This window comes from Limulus polyphemus, unplaced genomic scaffold (assembly GCF_000517525.1).
Source record: "Limulus polyphemus unplaced genomic scaffold, Limulus_polyphemus-2.1.2 Scaffold4123, whole genome shotgun sequence".
Taxonomy (NCBI): Eukaryota; Metazoa; Arthropoda; class Merostomata; order Xiphosura; family Limulidae; genus Limulus; species Limulus polyphemus.
In genome coordinates this window covers 20,336-38,663 of record NW_013669733.1, presented here as the reverse complement: position 1 = coordinate 38,663, position 18,328 = coordinate 20,336, and the positions used below count along the sequence as shown (strand labels likewise).

The following is an 18,328-nucleotide window of genomic DNA, read 5'->3' as shown; positions in this document are numbered from 1 at the left end:
GATGTGCAACCTTATATTTTTGGAGGGAGGGACGTGAGAAGCATAAAAAATATTTCGTCTTTCAGTTTTTAAGCTAAGTTTATTATTGGTTAAATATATATACCATAGTTTAAATGAGTTGAGCATTTTTACAGGGGACAAAGTGTATTACAGAGAAGAAAAGGGAGTGCAACCTAAAAAAGTTTGAGAAACACTGTTCTGAAGTGTTTTGGGAAGATAAATGGTTGATAGGGCTTGTCCATCCCTGGATTCCGTCAAGCATTTGGACTAGGCACGACTGGAAAACAGTCATAGCCAAGCTGTGCCAACTACTCAACTCAAGAGACAGTTGGGTGATCAATTCAGGTGATCAATTGGACTGATTCCAAGGCTTGGAAGAGTAGTATTATTGAGATCCTGTTCCTGCAATGACTTCAGCAGATTGTGAATACATACTTATGGATAAGTTCATCAAGGGGATTTCTGGCGAGATTTAGAGGCATCAACTAGGTGTGAGAAATATTCCCATCCTAACAGAGTCAGTTTCCATTACATTTGGTTATGAAATGACAATAATAGGCTGGTTGCTGGAAGAAGCTGCTAGACCTCACATGAACTATCCTTCTTTGGTACCTTAACTATGTCATACTTGGATCACGATGAAGGTTAACAAGCCACTCATATGTTCCAGCACTGCAATGCAGCCACAGTGGTTTCCAGTGAATAGACAGGACTATCTGTTCCTCTTATAGTTTACATGCTACAGCCTATGTCGATGATGCCTCCATCTGGATGTTGTGTAGTACAAGAGGATTGAAGTATCTGCTTCCCTTATGGTATGCTAAACAGCAAAGTCAGAAAGGCTATCAGTTCCAACTAATGGCTCATTAGGTGCCAAAAAGCTAGCGGCACCTAAACTTTGCTAAACAGCAAAGTAGGTAAGGCTATTGGTTCCAATCAAAAACTCAACAGGTATAGAATAACCAAGAGCATACATATTTTTCTGAGCAGCAAGATTAATAAAACTATCAGTTTTGACTAATCGTTCAACAGGTCCAGGAGAACCAACAGCAAACAATAAATGCTGCTGCTACAGCTCTGAAAATCTAATGGAGCCAAAGTCAAACCTGGCCACTGACTTATCAGAGCATTGTTATATCTTACAATATATTAAGCCCTATAAGTGAGATCACCTCTCCAGCCAGTTGATAACAACTTTTTTCTGGGAAATAACAGATGTCAGCAGATTGAGCCCATGAACAGTGGATTACACAAGTGAGCGTAGCAGAGGGAATAACAGTACCTCCATATACACAAGTGGGGTGTCATGTGTCTATGCCATGCAACACGAGATCATGCATGAAATTAATGGTTTCCTGTCTAGAAAGCAAACAGCAATAACTTGGGCAGTTATTTGTCTGAGGAGAGATGGTGTTCTAGTGACGTTTTGTAATTATGCAATCAGTTATCCAGCTTTGTACTGGAATGGTCATTGTTGTATTAAGCAAAGTGGAAGTGATCAAGGCTAGTGGTAATGCTAGATTCTGGCCATTGCACCACATCCAAGAACAAGTATATGGCTACAAACTCATCTGAGATTGTTGTTTGAGAACTGTGCAAACACTATTTATCTAACACAGCAAAATCAACTCAGTTTCTTGTTGGTTGAATATGGTGATGTATTTGTGAGATCAGATGGTCGATTGGGACAACAGTGACTTGCCACAATATACACATTGGCAATATTTGTATGATAAAGTAAACACCACATAAACTTTCCTGAAGTACTAGGCACGTGGCCAGTGCTGAGATGCATTGGAGGTTGAAGGACAAAGTCACACAACATTCAGAGAGTGCTTGGTCATTTCCAGTAGGGATTGCCAGGAAGAAGGTTTGGTTTGTTTGAAATTTCACACAAAGCTACATGGGGGCTATCTCCGATAGCTGTCCCTAATTTAGCAGTGAAAGACTAGACGGAAGGTAGCTAATCATCACTACCCACTGCCAACTCTTGGACTACTCTTTTACCAGCGAATAGTGGGACTGACCATCACATTTTAACGCCCCCATGGCTGAAAGGACGAGCATGTTTGGTGGGACGGGGATTCGAACCCGTCATCCCCAGATTGCAAGTCGAGCACAAGGCAATATGTTGATCTGAAAGGAGAATATTTTTAGACCAAAATGTAGCTTAGTTGGTAAGCCTGATAAACCACAGTGGAATTTTGTGGTTTCAGCATAGTAACTTATAATTTTTTGTAATTTCAAAAAGCATATATAAAACCAACAAAAATTGTATTTTTCACACTCTTCATATATGAAATTCGATGGGGTTTAGCAAGTAGGATGCAGGAGCACAAAAAACAACAACTTTGTAACATCCTAAGTAGTAGAGATCATTGTTTTCTATATATATATATATATATATATATTTACTGTTCTATGTTTTAAGAAAAATAACTTAAATTAAAGATTTATTTGTAAATAGTAATATATATATATATACATGTAACATTATACTTATTCATTATATTCTGTATAGTGTTCTTTCTTGAAAAGAGTTATTGTACCTGGTATTTCCATTCTTTAAAGGAGTTAGTTTTGTAATGTATTTTCATTTCTTTCATATAGTCTTCGTGCCTTTAACCTGCTCCTTTTTCTCTGTAACAAGTTTATTTTGTTTAATTATGTTTTGCTTTTTATTAATGTATATCTACCTATTTTAAATGGTTATTTTGTGTAAAGATAGAAAATGTTTTCTTTTTTTAATAGCCATAGACAAACGTATTTTATTCATTATTGGATGATATTCTCATTTAAGTTGTAAAAATGTAGTCAGTAAAGATTTTTATTTAGTTGCTGTAATTAAAAAGATGCACATGTATCAATATCTTAAAGGGTTTTCATGTTGTTTTATTTTATGCAAATACATAGTGTGTGTTAAGACTATCCCCTAATGAAGGGAGTAGGTGATCATTTTTAAGAGTTCGGGTAAGGAGAAATCCACTGCATACATCAGCATATGATTTCAAAATTGGAACAAAATGGTTGTGCAAAATTTCATACAATAGACGACAGTTTACCTGATGATGGCCACACGAAAGGTCCAAACATTGTTATAAAGTTTAAGAAAAATAATCCACTAAAAAGTTGTCTCTCTGGACTTTTATTGTTAAGTGTTGTTTTATATATAGTGTTGCGTCAGCGAGGTCACGTGACTAGTATCACGCCACTCCTTCTCTCGAACCTTCGGGAATTATCGGGAGATTACTAGATTGGGGGTAGCGTGGTATATATAAAATGGTCACAACGTGACGGGACAATGTGTGTGTAGGTAATGAGTGATTGAACTGCAGTCAGAGAGAGACGTATTGTTGAAGTCGAGCTCATGAGACGTGAATTATAGTTTATTATAGCTGGACTGTTGAAGTTGAGTGTATCGTAAAGTTGTATTCGGAAAGAATAAACCAATTTTATTTAAGAAAGGACTTGTGTCGCTAAAGTTTCGTCGGAACGAAGTTACTGAAAATTAACTATCGAACGGAGACGTAACAATATTCAAATACAGTTTTTTTTTTTGTTAAAGGGTATTTCTTTCACATGTTTGGATGTGCTTGAGATCTATGTTAAAGGGTTTTCATTATATTTTTTTATTTAAGGACATTTCCTTTCTGTAACATGCATTGTTGAATATCTAAGGAATTTTTTTTATCATTATACTTTATTACATATGTACTGCATTTGTCATTAATAAAGGGTTTTTTCATTGTATCTTTTATAGTTTAAAAATTTTATACAATATGTTATTGAATTACTGAGATTTTTTCTTATTATTATTCCTTGACTATTTCTTTATGTACTGTGTTATCATTGTGATCAAGTTATCAATTTTTGGTTCTTTGTTTAAGGGTTGCATCATCCATGTTACATGCAAACGTTTACAGAGATAAGGGAAAATTAACACCTTCTTGACCATGTCTCGAGTATACAGTTAATTGCTTTCAAAGTTAAATTGTTGGCTTGAAGACAAGTCTGAAACAAAGGTGGAAGGAAAAGTGTGGTATGCAGACATAGCATATGTTTTCTGACTTCTCATTTTGACCATCACAGTATAACATCCCCACGGCTGAAAGGGTGAGCATGTTTTGGTGGGCCGGAGATTCGAACCCACAACTCTCAGATTGCGAGTCGAGTGCCCTAACTACCTGGCCAAAATGGGAAAGGGACTACCTGATCAGAAGTAAGTTCGACAGATGCATACTGGTCAGGAAAACCCCATATTTTCATCATATCTCATTTAAACAAACGTAATTCTTTCAGAAAGGCTGATTCAGTAAGATCCTAACTTTGATTGCTTTGAATTTGAAAGTACTCGTATTCTACAGCTTGTAACTGGTGTGATAATGTCAATGAAACTTTATTTTCTCCATTCAGTAACTAAATTGTGCTACTAATATATATCAATTTCAGATCTGTGTTTGTTTTTAAATAGTTGCATTATAAGGATATGAAAATTTTTGGAAATTCTATGCAAGCACTCAGTATACTTGCAGGGCAACTATACTCTTCCACTGAATTCTTAAAAGTTTTTGTAATAAATTTTAAAAATGTATTATAGTGCTACATTTAATATCTATAATTCAAAAGCAAAATTTTTATGCCAGTACTATGTATCAGCTAAAATTCTCTGATTATAATTTTTTTCCCTAACACACTATAAAACTGGTCTAAACTTGTACCAAGTTTGTGACAGTGTCTTACCTGTTAAGAACTATTTCATCAGTACAATTACAGTATATATTATCTACAAATCACACAAAGTACAAGTCTGTATAACATTTTTTTTTATTTGAATTTAGTCACCAGATATACTTATTTACAACATAAACGTATATCATTAAAAAAAAAAAAACATGTTACATTCACCAACCACATAAAGAATGACAGTTTTTCCAATGAGAAATTTTAGCAAGCATAAAATAAATTTTTGTTTTTACTATGTCTGATAGTTGTTATAGTATTTTACTTCTAACAGGAACTTGGCAACATGCTTGATACAATAACACTGACAGGTGCTTATAAATATTCAGAAGTCTTCCAAACATTATGCTACATTCAAATACTTAACTAAATTTGGAATTAATTTTTTTTATTTTTAAAACTGGTAGCTCTAAACACAATATATGATACCAAGATATTCAAGCTTCAAAATGAATTCTTATATGATAATCAAAAAATTCCATTATATACCAACAATTTCCTCAAAACATGTGTCTAACCAATTTTTGGATTTATTTACTGCTCTATACCAAAATAAATATATGTTCTATATACTACTCCAAAAGGAACCAATTAACAAAGTTTATTTACTTCTCTTTTTAAGTTTTCGAGCTGTGTTCATATTTGGTTAATTGTCCATCTTGTACCAGATTCTTTTCTAAAACTAAATGTTCCAAAGTGATAACCGATTTAAAGAAGTTTTAATACCACTATTTTAAAGTACAACTGTATTAGCGTACACTACAAAGAAACCTAAATGGTAAAAATATTTTGATATTTATTTAACATACTGATCAACTTGATACAAAACACAGAAAATGGTTTGCACACCAGTTTCAAGCTTCTTTTGCAGTGGAGCAATATGAAAGGGGGGGGATTATTTTTTTATAAACATCAGTAATTTCCTTAATAATCATGTATTTTAATATAAACTGACTGTAAAATGTTAATATTCTTGCATATTGTCTTTCACTTGTAATTCTTTTTGTATTTGTTTTTTTCAGTTTCTGAACAAAATCTATAACTGACATCTTATATCATCTAAAAGACATGCAAAGCAATTCCTACTTTCTGCACTGTACTTAAGAAAGTTATATCTGCAAATCAAACTTGAGATCATTTTCAAACTGTCCTTAAGATTAAAACATTTCTTCAAAATACAGAATCATCTATCTATTTCTCTTTTCTCTTGGATTGTCTATAAATACACATGTGGTGACTGCAGCGCACCAATATTGGAAAAACTAAATGTTATTTTACCATCTATATCCACAAGCATATGGGAGTCTCATTTAGGTCAAGTAACATCCTTCTAAGTCCACCCAATTCAGCATTCCAAAATCACAGATGTGAAACTAGACATGCAATAAGTTACTGAGGATTCACCATTACATGTATTGGTAATTCCAACCTTGAAGTTTAACCAAATGAAGTCTACCCATAGATCAAATATCTTACTTTTTAAAAAATATAACAGTGTTTTTATACACTTAACTTGTTTTAAGGCAACTTTTTCATAAAATGATCTTCTAATAAACAGCTTTACAAATATAATGTTTATTTAAAAAATCAAATGCTTTAATTTTATTTCCTCTCCTCCATTGATATTGTTTCTAAATAGTCAATAACATTGTGGGATAATTTTGTTGTTCTTCTTTCACATGGTTAGAACATTCTTTTGACCTTGTATTTTCTTACACCCGATGACGACATAAGTAAAGAGTCAAAAGGTCGCAATGCCGTATTTATATACGTGTATGTATTTATATTTAATAAACATCTTGCAAATTGGAAACAGTGAATTTTTTTTTGTAATAACCATACTTAACTTGTGTATTGAACTTTTTGGTTCCATAAAATATGAGACTAATGAAGACTTTATGACAAAAACCAAATCTGGTACAAAACAAGCACCTTGTGACAGTAATTTACTAAGCATGATATGCATCACTGACACTTAACAGATAACATATTATTTTTAGGGTCTTTAATGATTAACAGGACAAAAAAACATCAAATATTTCTTACTATATTGGCCCACCCATCCTGCTAACTTCTCTTAATCTGGATGATATGCTACATGGTTCTCACTAATTTGAGCAATGTTTTGACTACCTCATGGAGTGAATAACCTGAAATACGGGAAGGAAAACCTTCTTAACTTGTTTGTATATCTACCTACAAATACATGATTAAGCTAAAAGTTGATCTAGGTTTTCAAAAACTATGAAAATGATTTTTATTCTTAACAACTATAACTATTAAACTTGAGTTATCTAACTAAACCAATGAAAACCATGAAGTGATTGAGGATTTCTGGTAGCCAGTAAATAACATTAACAGTTGGCTAAAATATTTAATGTTCCTTGACTTCCTTTATGTATAAATTATTATAGCAAGAAAAAGATTCAAGGCAGGTACAGTATTGACAGATGGTAAAATTTAAATGTAGTGATTGGATAAGTTCTGTAAGTGTTTGTCAACAATTCATAATAGTGGCCAAGTAATTTTATTTATCTGGTGAACTAAAACTAGTTTTATGTTACTTTTTCTTCTTCTCTTTTTGTTATTAAGCACAAAGCTACACAATGTGACTCCTGCGATACTGAAATCTGATTTTTAGCATTATAAGTTGTCGATGTACCGATGAGTCACCAGGAGGCTCTTTTCTCACTTAGATTAGTGAGAAATAAATATCAAATTATAGTCAGAGACCATTGAAAAGGGTGTTACGATAACTGTGCACAATAGAATCCATTCCAAGATTAAGTGCTTTAGTACCCATAATGAAAGGGGGTTATTACTTTATTCTTCAATCATAAAAGGTGTGGTACAAAGCTGCAAGTTGAAAATGAGTCCAGTAATATCTAAGTTCTGTTGTAACATAATAACAACACAGTGTAACTGTGGGTATTTTGAATTAAAAAGAAATGCATCTCTTGACAAAGAAGGAAAAAAGTATCTCTGAACTTGAGTGGGTCTACAAAATCTTTGTTGATTTACAAGCAAAAAAAATCTTTAATTCTACAGAAACATTTTTGAAGAAGCCTTGATGAGAAACTGCATTTCTAAAGTGCTCAGTGTTTTAAATGCTATTATATGAGATTATTAATGATGACGCAAACAAACAAAATCGGATAGAAGAGTGACTGGATGAAAGAGAGAAGAGGGTTGTTATAAATGGATTTCAGTCAAATGGGATTAATGTCACAGTTGGGGTACATCAGGGTTCAGTCTTAGGACCTCTGCTCTTTTTGATTTACATCAACTATATAGATGAAGGAATGTTCAATAAATTACTTAAGTTTGCTGATGATATTAAGGATTTAGATCATTTTGTGAATTGGGCAAATAAAAGGCAGATGGGCTATAATTATAATAAATGCAAGGTAATACATGTGGGTTATCATAATTTGAATTATAAATATAATTTTGGATGGGAATAACCTTAACAGTGTCATGAATGAAAGGAATCTTGGAATAATGGTTGATCAGTATCTTAAGCCATCCAAGCAGTGTGCTGTTGCTAGTGATAGGGCAAATAGGATTTTATGTTTTATCTACAGAAATACTGAATACAAGTCTAAAGAGGTTATAATAATTTAATTGCATAGGTTACTGGTTGAGCCACATTTGGAATATCGTGTTCAATCTTGGATTCCTTAACTTAGGAAGGACATTGAATTATTGGAAAGGGTTCAGAAAAGGGCTACTAGAATAGAAGCTAGGGATAGAGGGCTTGTCATATGAGGAGATGCTGAAATCTCTAAAATTGTTTTCTCTTGAGAAAAGAAGAATTGGGGGGGATCTAATTGAGGTGTTTAAGATTGTAATGGGAATTGATAGTGTTGATGCATCATCTTTTTTCATACTTAATGGTGTGAATGGTACCAGTAGGGGACACAAATATAAATCTTAGCAGGGTAGGAGTCATCTTCAGCCGAGACAGTTTTATTTTTCTAACAGGGTGGTTGGCTTTTGGAACAGGTTACCCTTGGATATTGTGGAGGCAGTCAATTTAAGCGAGTTTCAGAGAAAGCTTGATAACTATATGAATGACAAGAACTGGCTTTGAGTTGTATTTTTTTTATTTAATAGTTTTAGTTTAGTTTAGAAGATGAGACAGCCTAGACGGACCAATAGGTCCGTTATCCTAAACATTATGTTCAATTAAATTATATATAATTATATTTTGTGATCAGCTAGAAGCACAAACCTGAGATATCTAATTTCTCAGTAAAATAATGAATTCAATGGTGCAGTTCAAAGGGTTGCACACATGAACAGAAATGGCTTAAGAATTCTTTTATTATCTATTCCACAACTCAATGTTACCTGGGATGTTGTAAGTGACTGGCTAACTGAGTCGTGGTTGTTAAGTGCTGTTGTAACCGAGTTTGACAAAATGGTTGGAGACCTACTGCAGTAACTTTTCTTAGTGTTTCTTGAGAGGCATTAGCTTTCAGAATTCCATTCTCATATTCAAGTTGGGAGATTTTTTCCGTCAGTTCTATGATTTTTTCTTTCAATACTTCCACCTCTTCTCGGACAGCAAGCATAAGGTGACTCTTAACCAAGTCCTGAAAGATTATCAGTAATAAATAATTGAACAATAACAAATAGATTTTTAATAAAAAATTATATACTTACATATAGTTTTACTATAAATTATAGACTTTTAATCATAAGAAAACAAATAACAAATGAGTAATTATTTACAATGGCTTGCAGGTTGCTAAAATCTTATATAAATATAAATAGTGCGATGACAAATTTGGTAATTATGAAAATACATTTACTTTTATTCCCTAACAGCTTCTTTTATTTTATACTATAAACTATTTTAAATCTCTTCCTTACTTCTATTTTGATATTGTATCATATATTTTTCTGAAAATACAAGTAGATTAAAACTATTTTAAATGTGAAAATCAGTAGCTTTTCTTCCGTTTGAAATGAGAGAAAACTTGAGAACATATAACTAATTTCCCTTATGTATAAAATAATCAATTAAGTGTGTGCTTTATATCTAAATCTATGGTTTGATTGTTATCTTTTATTTTAAAGAAACTTATTGGTCTAATAAAACTCATTTCAGATGACATGTTACTTTCTTGCTAGTGTTATAAACTACTGTCAATTAGTATTAACAGCAAGATGTATTACATACAATTTCACATGCAACTTCATAAAATCACAATAGCAAGTTCACAGAAAAGGTGTAACACAATTTAATAACTTAATTTTATCTCTCAGGATAGAAAGTGTAATTGAAACTACACTAAAATTAATAATAATTTTAAGATTTAACTCCTAAATGACCCAATGTAAATGCAAGTTCCGTGGGATAATAAGAGAAATACAGTATGAACACTTTGTTTGTTGTAAGGTTTTTCTGTCTAAAGTTATTAGGTGCTCCTTGTCAATCTTCCTTGACATTTTCCATGATACATGCAAGTAGCTCCATGTATTGCCAAGTTTCGTGCTAAAAATCCCATACTTCAATAAACTACATTAGTTTGAATTATCATAAACATTTGATGAGGTATCTCAATAAAATAATATGTTGAAACATGACTGTTTTATCAAAAGCCAGTTATATTAGTCTAAAAAGTTCCTGAAATAAGAATGGGTAAAAAACAAAACACATACACACAAAAACGAATAAAGGAGAACATAAGGAAACACTTTCCAAGTAGTATTTCCTCACACACACACACAAAAACGAATAAAGGTGAACATAAGGAAACACTTCCCAAGTAGTATTTCCACACACATATGCAAAAACGAATAAAGGTGAACATAAGGAAACACTTCCCAATTAGTATTTCCTCACACACATACACAAAAACCAATAAAGGTGAACATTAGGAAACACTTCCCGAGTAGTATTTCCATACACACACACACAAACGAATAAAGGTGAACATAAGGAAACACTTCCCAAGTAGTATTTCCACACACAAAAATGAATAAAGGTGAACATAAGGAAACACTTTCCAAGTAGTATTTCCTCCTACAGCAAAGAAAACATACATTCACCAAAAACGGACATGGTGTAACATATAATTAAATTCCTCAAGAACATCGTATAAAATATTTCTAAATAATCAAAAGTAAGACTAAAGCTATTTTAAACTTAGCAAGGATACAATAGTTTTATATGTGAAATTATTTTATGCACTGAATACTTATCAAAATGAAAAAAACAAATTAGGAAAACTATGTTCCTACAAAAATAAAAGATGTTATATTTTCATATCATGCTTGACTTTGATGAATTTAATGGAATAAACATGATCTTATTAACATATTGAAGAACAAAATTATCCAGGAATAAAGAGTATTAATGCTAAACATACAATTCTGAAAATAAAATGAATGCACAAGACACACATACTTACAATTTTTACACTTACCATAGCTTGTTCAATTTTGTTGTCTATAGCTAAAGAACTGAGGTCTGAAGCACTACTGAAAAAATAATATTTAACAATAAATAAATGTAACAAAAGAAAAGACACAGAGTAAAAAATATTATAAAATATATTCAAATCAAAATGTACTGACTAAAGTGTATTTCATTCCAATGCATTTGAGGTTTAATTTGTATTTTTTGTGTTCATTAGTTTATTTTAGAAAGTCAAACTAATCATAGTGATAAGGTTCTTCCAAAACAAACCTACATACTTATTACCCTATATATATATATATATATCTTTAAAAATATTTTAAAACGCTTTAATACTGTAAATTTAAAAGAAATAAAACCACACATAAATACCAGTTTCATATCTCCAGTATACTCTTCAGTTTCAAAAATAAGGCTCTCTCTAACAAGAAATACCTTAATGTAAAACTTTCCTTAAAGCGAAGAAAAAAGAATATTTTTTTTCCACAGTTTTTTTACATATGACCAAACAAAAATTACCATTCATCTTAAGAATGGCAATGGCAAACTCGATATTCAGAACTGTAAGGCAGAAAATTATTTGTCTGTACAAAAAAATAAAAGTATCAAATTAGAACATTCCTCAACTTCAATACCACTTTAGCTTAATTGCATTCCACAGCACCTGAATCCGTGTCAAACTTCAAATAGGTCCTTTCTACAAATGGAATTGATACAATCTCAGATGACATACTCTCTTACCACTGCATAGTCAATACATTTCCAAGAAGTTTGAACTTCATATGAAGTAAATTTATTAAACAATAATTTTTATGTAGAGTACTTGAGCTACAATTGAAAATGAAGAAATATTTTGGCTTAATGTTATGAATGTGGGTAAATCAAAGTTTGCATGTCATGACCTTTTCACAGAGTTACACTCAAAAGTTAATTAAACAGCTTAATTATAAACATACATCAATAAAGTTGGCATCAAAATGTAGTTTATATCATCTAAGTTTTAACTTTGTAATTTCTAAGTTTTTAATTTTTAGTTAAATTATCAATCTTCACATTTCTGTGCCGACATTTTCTTGCTTTAAAATGTTTTTTCATCCTTACATGGTTTTCAGTGTATCCAACAATTTGGAAACAAAAACTATACATATTGAAAGGTCAAAATGTAAATTTGTGAACAAACCACAAGATTTTCTGAGATATATATAAATAAATTTATTCGGACCACCAGTCAAACTCATCCCACCTATCAGAGTTTTTAATGAAGTTATTCAAACCATTTATCCTTATTTGATAAAAATATTATAACCAATAGAAAGAGAAACTTTAAACATATTGGTCACTTAAACTTGTTCAGTTTTTGTAGACACAGATGACAGTTTGCAAGAAAAGCTTGACATCTGTTGAGAAAAGTCATTGCTCTGAGCAGTAATGGAAATTTTTTAATCTGTTTATAACTTAGTTAGAAAGCCAGATAAACTATAATAGTTCCACCACATTCCATTCTAGAGCCTAGCTATTTTGTGTGTTCTAAATACATATTTGAAAGCTATATAAATTATTTTTTTGAAAAAACCAATGTAGTGAGAAAGATATAGGATTACTGAACAATGGAATGCGAGTGCAAAAAAAAAAAAGGGTCTCAACTTACACATAAGTTTAACTTTCTTATTTACCATGTATAATTTTTATTAATTGTCATATATCTTTCAACAAAAAGTAACTAAAAGGTAAAAATTAGAAACTTATTCTATGAGACACAAAACGTAAATGAAAACAAAATTTCTTGTAATCACTCACTTGAAGAAATCATACAGTTTGAGGTAATGTGATGTATCTTAATCTGTTTGTTTACCTTAAGCTCTCCTGCTGAAGTTTTAAAGCTTTTCATGTACTGAAAGAGGGTCAAATTACAATAAAGCCATAAAAGTAAACAAAATTACATGTAAAAAGGCAAGAAGTTGAGGCTGTTATGATAAATAAATTTGGAAATACAGAATTTACAGTAAACACTAATTCTCAGATGTATGAAGTCGGTCCAATGGTCAACCCTGTGCACATAGGGTTAATATATGACAAGCTTGTGCATTTAGACTTGTTTTCTCTGGAAAGCAGAGTAATGGAATGGAAACTTAACTACTAAGGGTAAATGAGAAGTATAAATGCAGACTTCTGATCGTAACATTTTTTAAAGAGTTAAACGCTGATGAAGTGGTTTGTGTTGTTAGTATGAAATCTTTTATAATTTTGGTGGAGAGTTTTTTTATGTGAAGAGTTGTATTTAAGTTGGATTTAAATGACTTGAATAGGCCAAATGTACTTCTGTCACTTCCTCTTTTGTTATGTTTTAGGTAAGACAGCTGGATGGCAACAACAACAACAAAAACTTTTTCAAACATCATTATTGTTACGTCACATTACTACTTAATCATGTTGTGAGTTAGCTGGAAAACTATATTGCTAAAGTGGACACAAGTCACACTGTATACGTGAAAAATTAGAAAAACCAATCATCTAAAACTGAACTAGTGTGCCTTTGTAATAATATATGTATCTATTAACTTACAACAGGAATCCCAAAGAAATATCTATTTTGTTTATGTTGGACCTTGATGTTTACTGATCATTGGTAAATAAGTAAGCGGAAAAATATATGTGACTCGGAGAAATAAATCAGTGCAGTAATACTTAAAATAAGCAAATGTGTATTCACTGTGGAATGCTGCTTGCCTTATATATACAACAAAACACTTCACTAGAAAAGTAAGAAACACACTACGTCAAAATGTACCAAGACTCAACTTTTTCTGTAAGTGATAAACATGCAACATTCGCTCCCCCTTCCTTTATACATGTTCTCTACACAAAAAATTTTCAAAGCTTGAGAAAACAAATCAATAGAAGTGAAGAACACAGACAAAAGACCGTCTCACACATGTGCTTAGTCTTTTGTCATAAAGATCTATTATATTCATTAATGAAGATTGTGTTGGATCAGTCTGTTAAACTTATAATCATCGGTTTATTTCCTTTCGAGGATGCAACCACAATTTTATGTTTTTATTGCAAAAGACACTTTGGCACTTTAACTTGGCTCTTTATCTGACTAACCTTGTCCTGGTGATTAGTTGTTTCTTCACATCTTCATAATTTTACCACTTTTTGTGTGGTTGTTGAGCACTGTAATACTGGAAACATAACCACGCTGAAAATAAGATTTAGCTACTGAAAAATTCTTCCTGTTTCTTTTAAAAACTGGTTCTGGGCTCACATAAGCAATTCCAAAAGACCATGCTGAGTCTTTTTATAAGTAGGTATGTGTCTAATGGATATCAGATATAAAATATATTAATAAGCAAAATAAATATGAACATGATAATTTAAAACTGACAAAATAAAGAAAGCAAAAATATAAAAATTCCAAATCAAACAAACCATATCATCAGCAAAAGCACAATTTAGCACTAACACGCCTAATCTGGATTCCATATTATCGAGTTAGTGGTTTTATTACAAAGACTAAAATATAAAACAAAAATTCTTGCAAAATCATTAGTATTACAGAACTTATAAACTTGGTCAAAAATTACAAAATAAAATGAATGTGTATGTTTGTTTTCCTTTACACTGTATGACCAAACCAACTTCTGTTTCTTCATTTCTAAAACATAACATTGTTGACACCCAACTAGATTTGTGGCCCATCATGTCAAAAGATCAAGTTTTTTCTTTTTTTTACCCATCAGCTTAAACATGCATAATACATCAAAACAGCAACATCTATATAACTATTTTCAACAGTAATATTAGTATACCAAATATTCTGTGTAGATTTTTGTTCATTAGAATTGTCCAATTTTTTCAGAACCACATTATACTAACAATATTATAATCACACTACAAGAACTGGACTAACAATATTATAATCATACTATACTGGATTGTACTAAAATAACTGGACTAACCATATTATAATTATACTACACTGGATCATACTACAAGAACTGGACTGACAATATTATAATCATACTATACTGGATCATACTACAAGAACTGGACTAACCCTACTATAATCATACTATACTGGATCATACTACAAGAACTGGACTAACCATACTATAATCATACTATACTGGATTGTGCTACAAGAACTGGACTAACAATATTATAATCATACTATACTTGATGATACTACAAGAACTGGACTAACCATATTATAATCATACTATACTGGATCATACTACAAGAACTGGACTGACCATATTATAATCATAATATACTGGATCATACTACAAGAACTGGAATGACCATATTATAATCATACTATACTGGATCATACTACAAGAACTGGACTAACAATATTATAATCATACTATACTAGATGATACTACAAGAACTGGACTAACAATATTATAATCATACTATACTGGATCATACTACAAGAACTGGACTAACCATATTATAATCATACTATACTGGATCATACTACAAGAACTGGACTAACCATATTATAATCGTACTATACTGGATTGTACTACAAGAACTGGGCTGATAATATTATAATCATACTATACTGGATCATACTACAAGAACTGGACTGACAATATTATAATCATACTATACTGGATGATACTACAAGAACTGGACTAACAATATTATAATCATACTATACTAGACGATACTACAAGAACTGGACTAACCATATTATAATCATACTATACTGGATCATACTACAAGAACTGGACTAACCATATTATAATCATACTATACTGGATCATACTACAAGAACTGGACTGACAATATTATAATCATACTATACTGGATCATACTACAAGAACTGGACTAACCATATTATAATCATACTACAAGAACTGGACTAACAATATTATAATCATACTATACTGGATTGTACTTAAAATGATTTTCTAAGAAAACAGCACTGCTTTTATCTTTTTCTTTTTCATTCAGTAATATGAAATTGGTAATTTGAATACAATTACATTATTGTACAAGATACTACACGAACCTATGAATGTTGTACGAAAAAAATTGCATTTGCAACAGCTTCATTTAGGGTTAGTAAGGCGCATCCGTGTCAGTTTTAAAACACCCTGTTTCAAATTTCCTGATTAAAACTTATGATTCTGAATGTTCCTATGGTGAAATTTTGTTCCCCTAGGTAAACAGTTTCTAAATTACAGAGGCCAACATTTTCAGGCAAATGCAACACGTCTCCACCATGCAATTCCTACATGGCTAACTTTGACACTAGAAAAATCAGGAAAAACATAATATATAGAAGATTATCAATATTACTGCTTGGGACCTACAAGAAGGTATCTTTGCACCGAATTCCATGTAAGTTGGTTGACATACACATGAATAGTACATGAAAACCACAAACTGTACTTTCCTCACTGAAAAATTGAGCAAAAGACAAAAATTCCAAAATTATCTATATCTCTGTTTGGAACCTGTAAAGAATACCTTTGTACTAAATCCTATATTCCACATAAATTTGTCAAAACATGGATAAGTAATTAACCAAAAACCCCTAAAATTATGGGTTTACTTAACCTTTTGATGCCCCCCCCTAAAAAATAACCAAAAATGGACATATTCCACATTTTTTATGTAAATGTATGGGACCTGTAAAAAAAGTATCTTTGCTAACTCCCATGATGCAAAATGGTCAAAATACGTTGGAGTAATTTTTAAAAAAACCCTAAAATTTTGCTTTTTGTGGCATCTTGACCCCCCTATATTACTAAAAATGGTCAAGTCCACCATTTTTGTTTTTCAATGTGTGGGATCTGTGGAAAAGTATCTTTGTACCAAATCCCATGTAAATTGGCCAAAATATGTTGGAGTAATTGACCAAAACCCTCCAAATTATGGTTTTTTGTGAGCACTGATCCCCCTCCCTAAAAAGATTTAAAATGGGCATAACCAAATTTTTTATACATCAATGTGTTTGGCTCATGAAAATTTATATTTGTGCCAATTTTCATCTTGATTGCAGAAAATATGACCACACAAGAGCTCAAAATATACATTTATTGCGTTGTTTGACTTTCGATCCTATAAAATCCTTAAAAAAAGAAGCAAATCCAAAAAAAAATAAAAGAAAAAGACTTCTGGGCATATTGGACCAAAGTATAACTCTATCAAATTTCAAGTCAATCTGCCAAGAAATGAAGGAATGATTGTCAATTGAAAAGAATACAAAAACAGCATGTCTCTGTGCAGAGGCGCAAATATAATAACCTTAAACACAAGCTTTCTTTATAATCACCTAAATCTACTTAACTGAAGCACATTCTTTTTCACATTTAGTATGAATAAGATGTACAGATTACTCTTAATCTGTATTTTCTTTTCAATCTGTATTACCATCCACCCACCTTTCTATACCTCCTTATGCATTCACCTCAACACTGTGGTTACCAATCACTTAAAACCGAAATATTTCTTTGTTTGATAAATCTCTGTAAAGTTAAAAAATATGTGCATATATCAATTATTAAAAATAAATGAAGCCTCTTCTTCCTAGGTTGCAAGTTTCATCACATTTGAAGATATAAAATACATGTGCATGAGTAAATAATGAGTAAATTATTTCCCAATAAGGTCAAAAGGTGCCTCTAATTGACAATGTTAAAGAAGTAGACATTAATATTTAAAATAATAAAGATGAATACTTAATGGCATGTGATGTTTGCAGATGACATTAAGATTTTTGGGGTGGCTAACTGTATCAAAGATGCTGCAGACTTACAAAGAGATTTAGATCATTTGATGCATTGGGCCAATACATGGTAGATAATGTTCAGCTATCCAAAATGTAAGGTGATGCATGTAGGTTTTTACAATTCATATTATTGTTATGATTTAAATGGAAATACATTAAATACTGTGGTTGAAGAAAAAGGTCTTGGAATTGTGATAAAAAAATCACTTAAGTCATCTAAACAGTGTACTGTAGCTAGCAACAGGGCTAATAGGATTTTGGGTAGCATCTATAGAAATATTGAATACAAGAGAAGGGATATTATTGTTTCACTGTATAGATCACTTGTAAGGCCTCATTTAGAGTACAGTATACAGTTTTGGGCTCCTTTCCTCAAGATGGACATTGAACTGTTGGAGAAGGTTCAGAGA

General features: G+C 31.6%; 1 protein-coding gene across 7 annotated transcripts in view; it reads right to left on the bottom strand.

Annotated features, from left to right (window-relative positions):
• Positions 1-5,283: 5,283 nt before the first annotated feature.
• Positions 5,284-18,328, bottom strand: part of LOC111088612 — a 21,137-nt gene continuing 8,092 nt past the window's right edge. For 4 of the 7 annotated variants that reach the window (XM_022399249.1, XM_022399248.1, XM_022399250.1 and 1 more), the window contains 3 exons: positions 11,178-11,232; positions 9,094-9,338; positions 5,284-6,890 (listed from right to left, as the gene is read on the bottom strand). In XM_022399249.1, the coding sequence (XP_022254957.1) occupies positions 6,875-6,890; positions 9,094-9,338; positions 11,178-11,232 (316 nt within the window). In that variant the 3' untranslated portion in view covers positions 5,284-6,874. Of the gene's footprint in view, positions 6,891-9,048; positions 9,339-11,177; positions 11,233-14,278; positions 14,490-18,328 lie in introns of those variants that run through there. The other 3 variants (XR_002613083.1, XM_022399251.1, XR_002613084.1) reach the window with 3 other exon arrangements.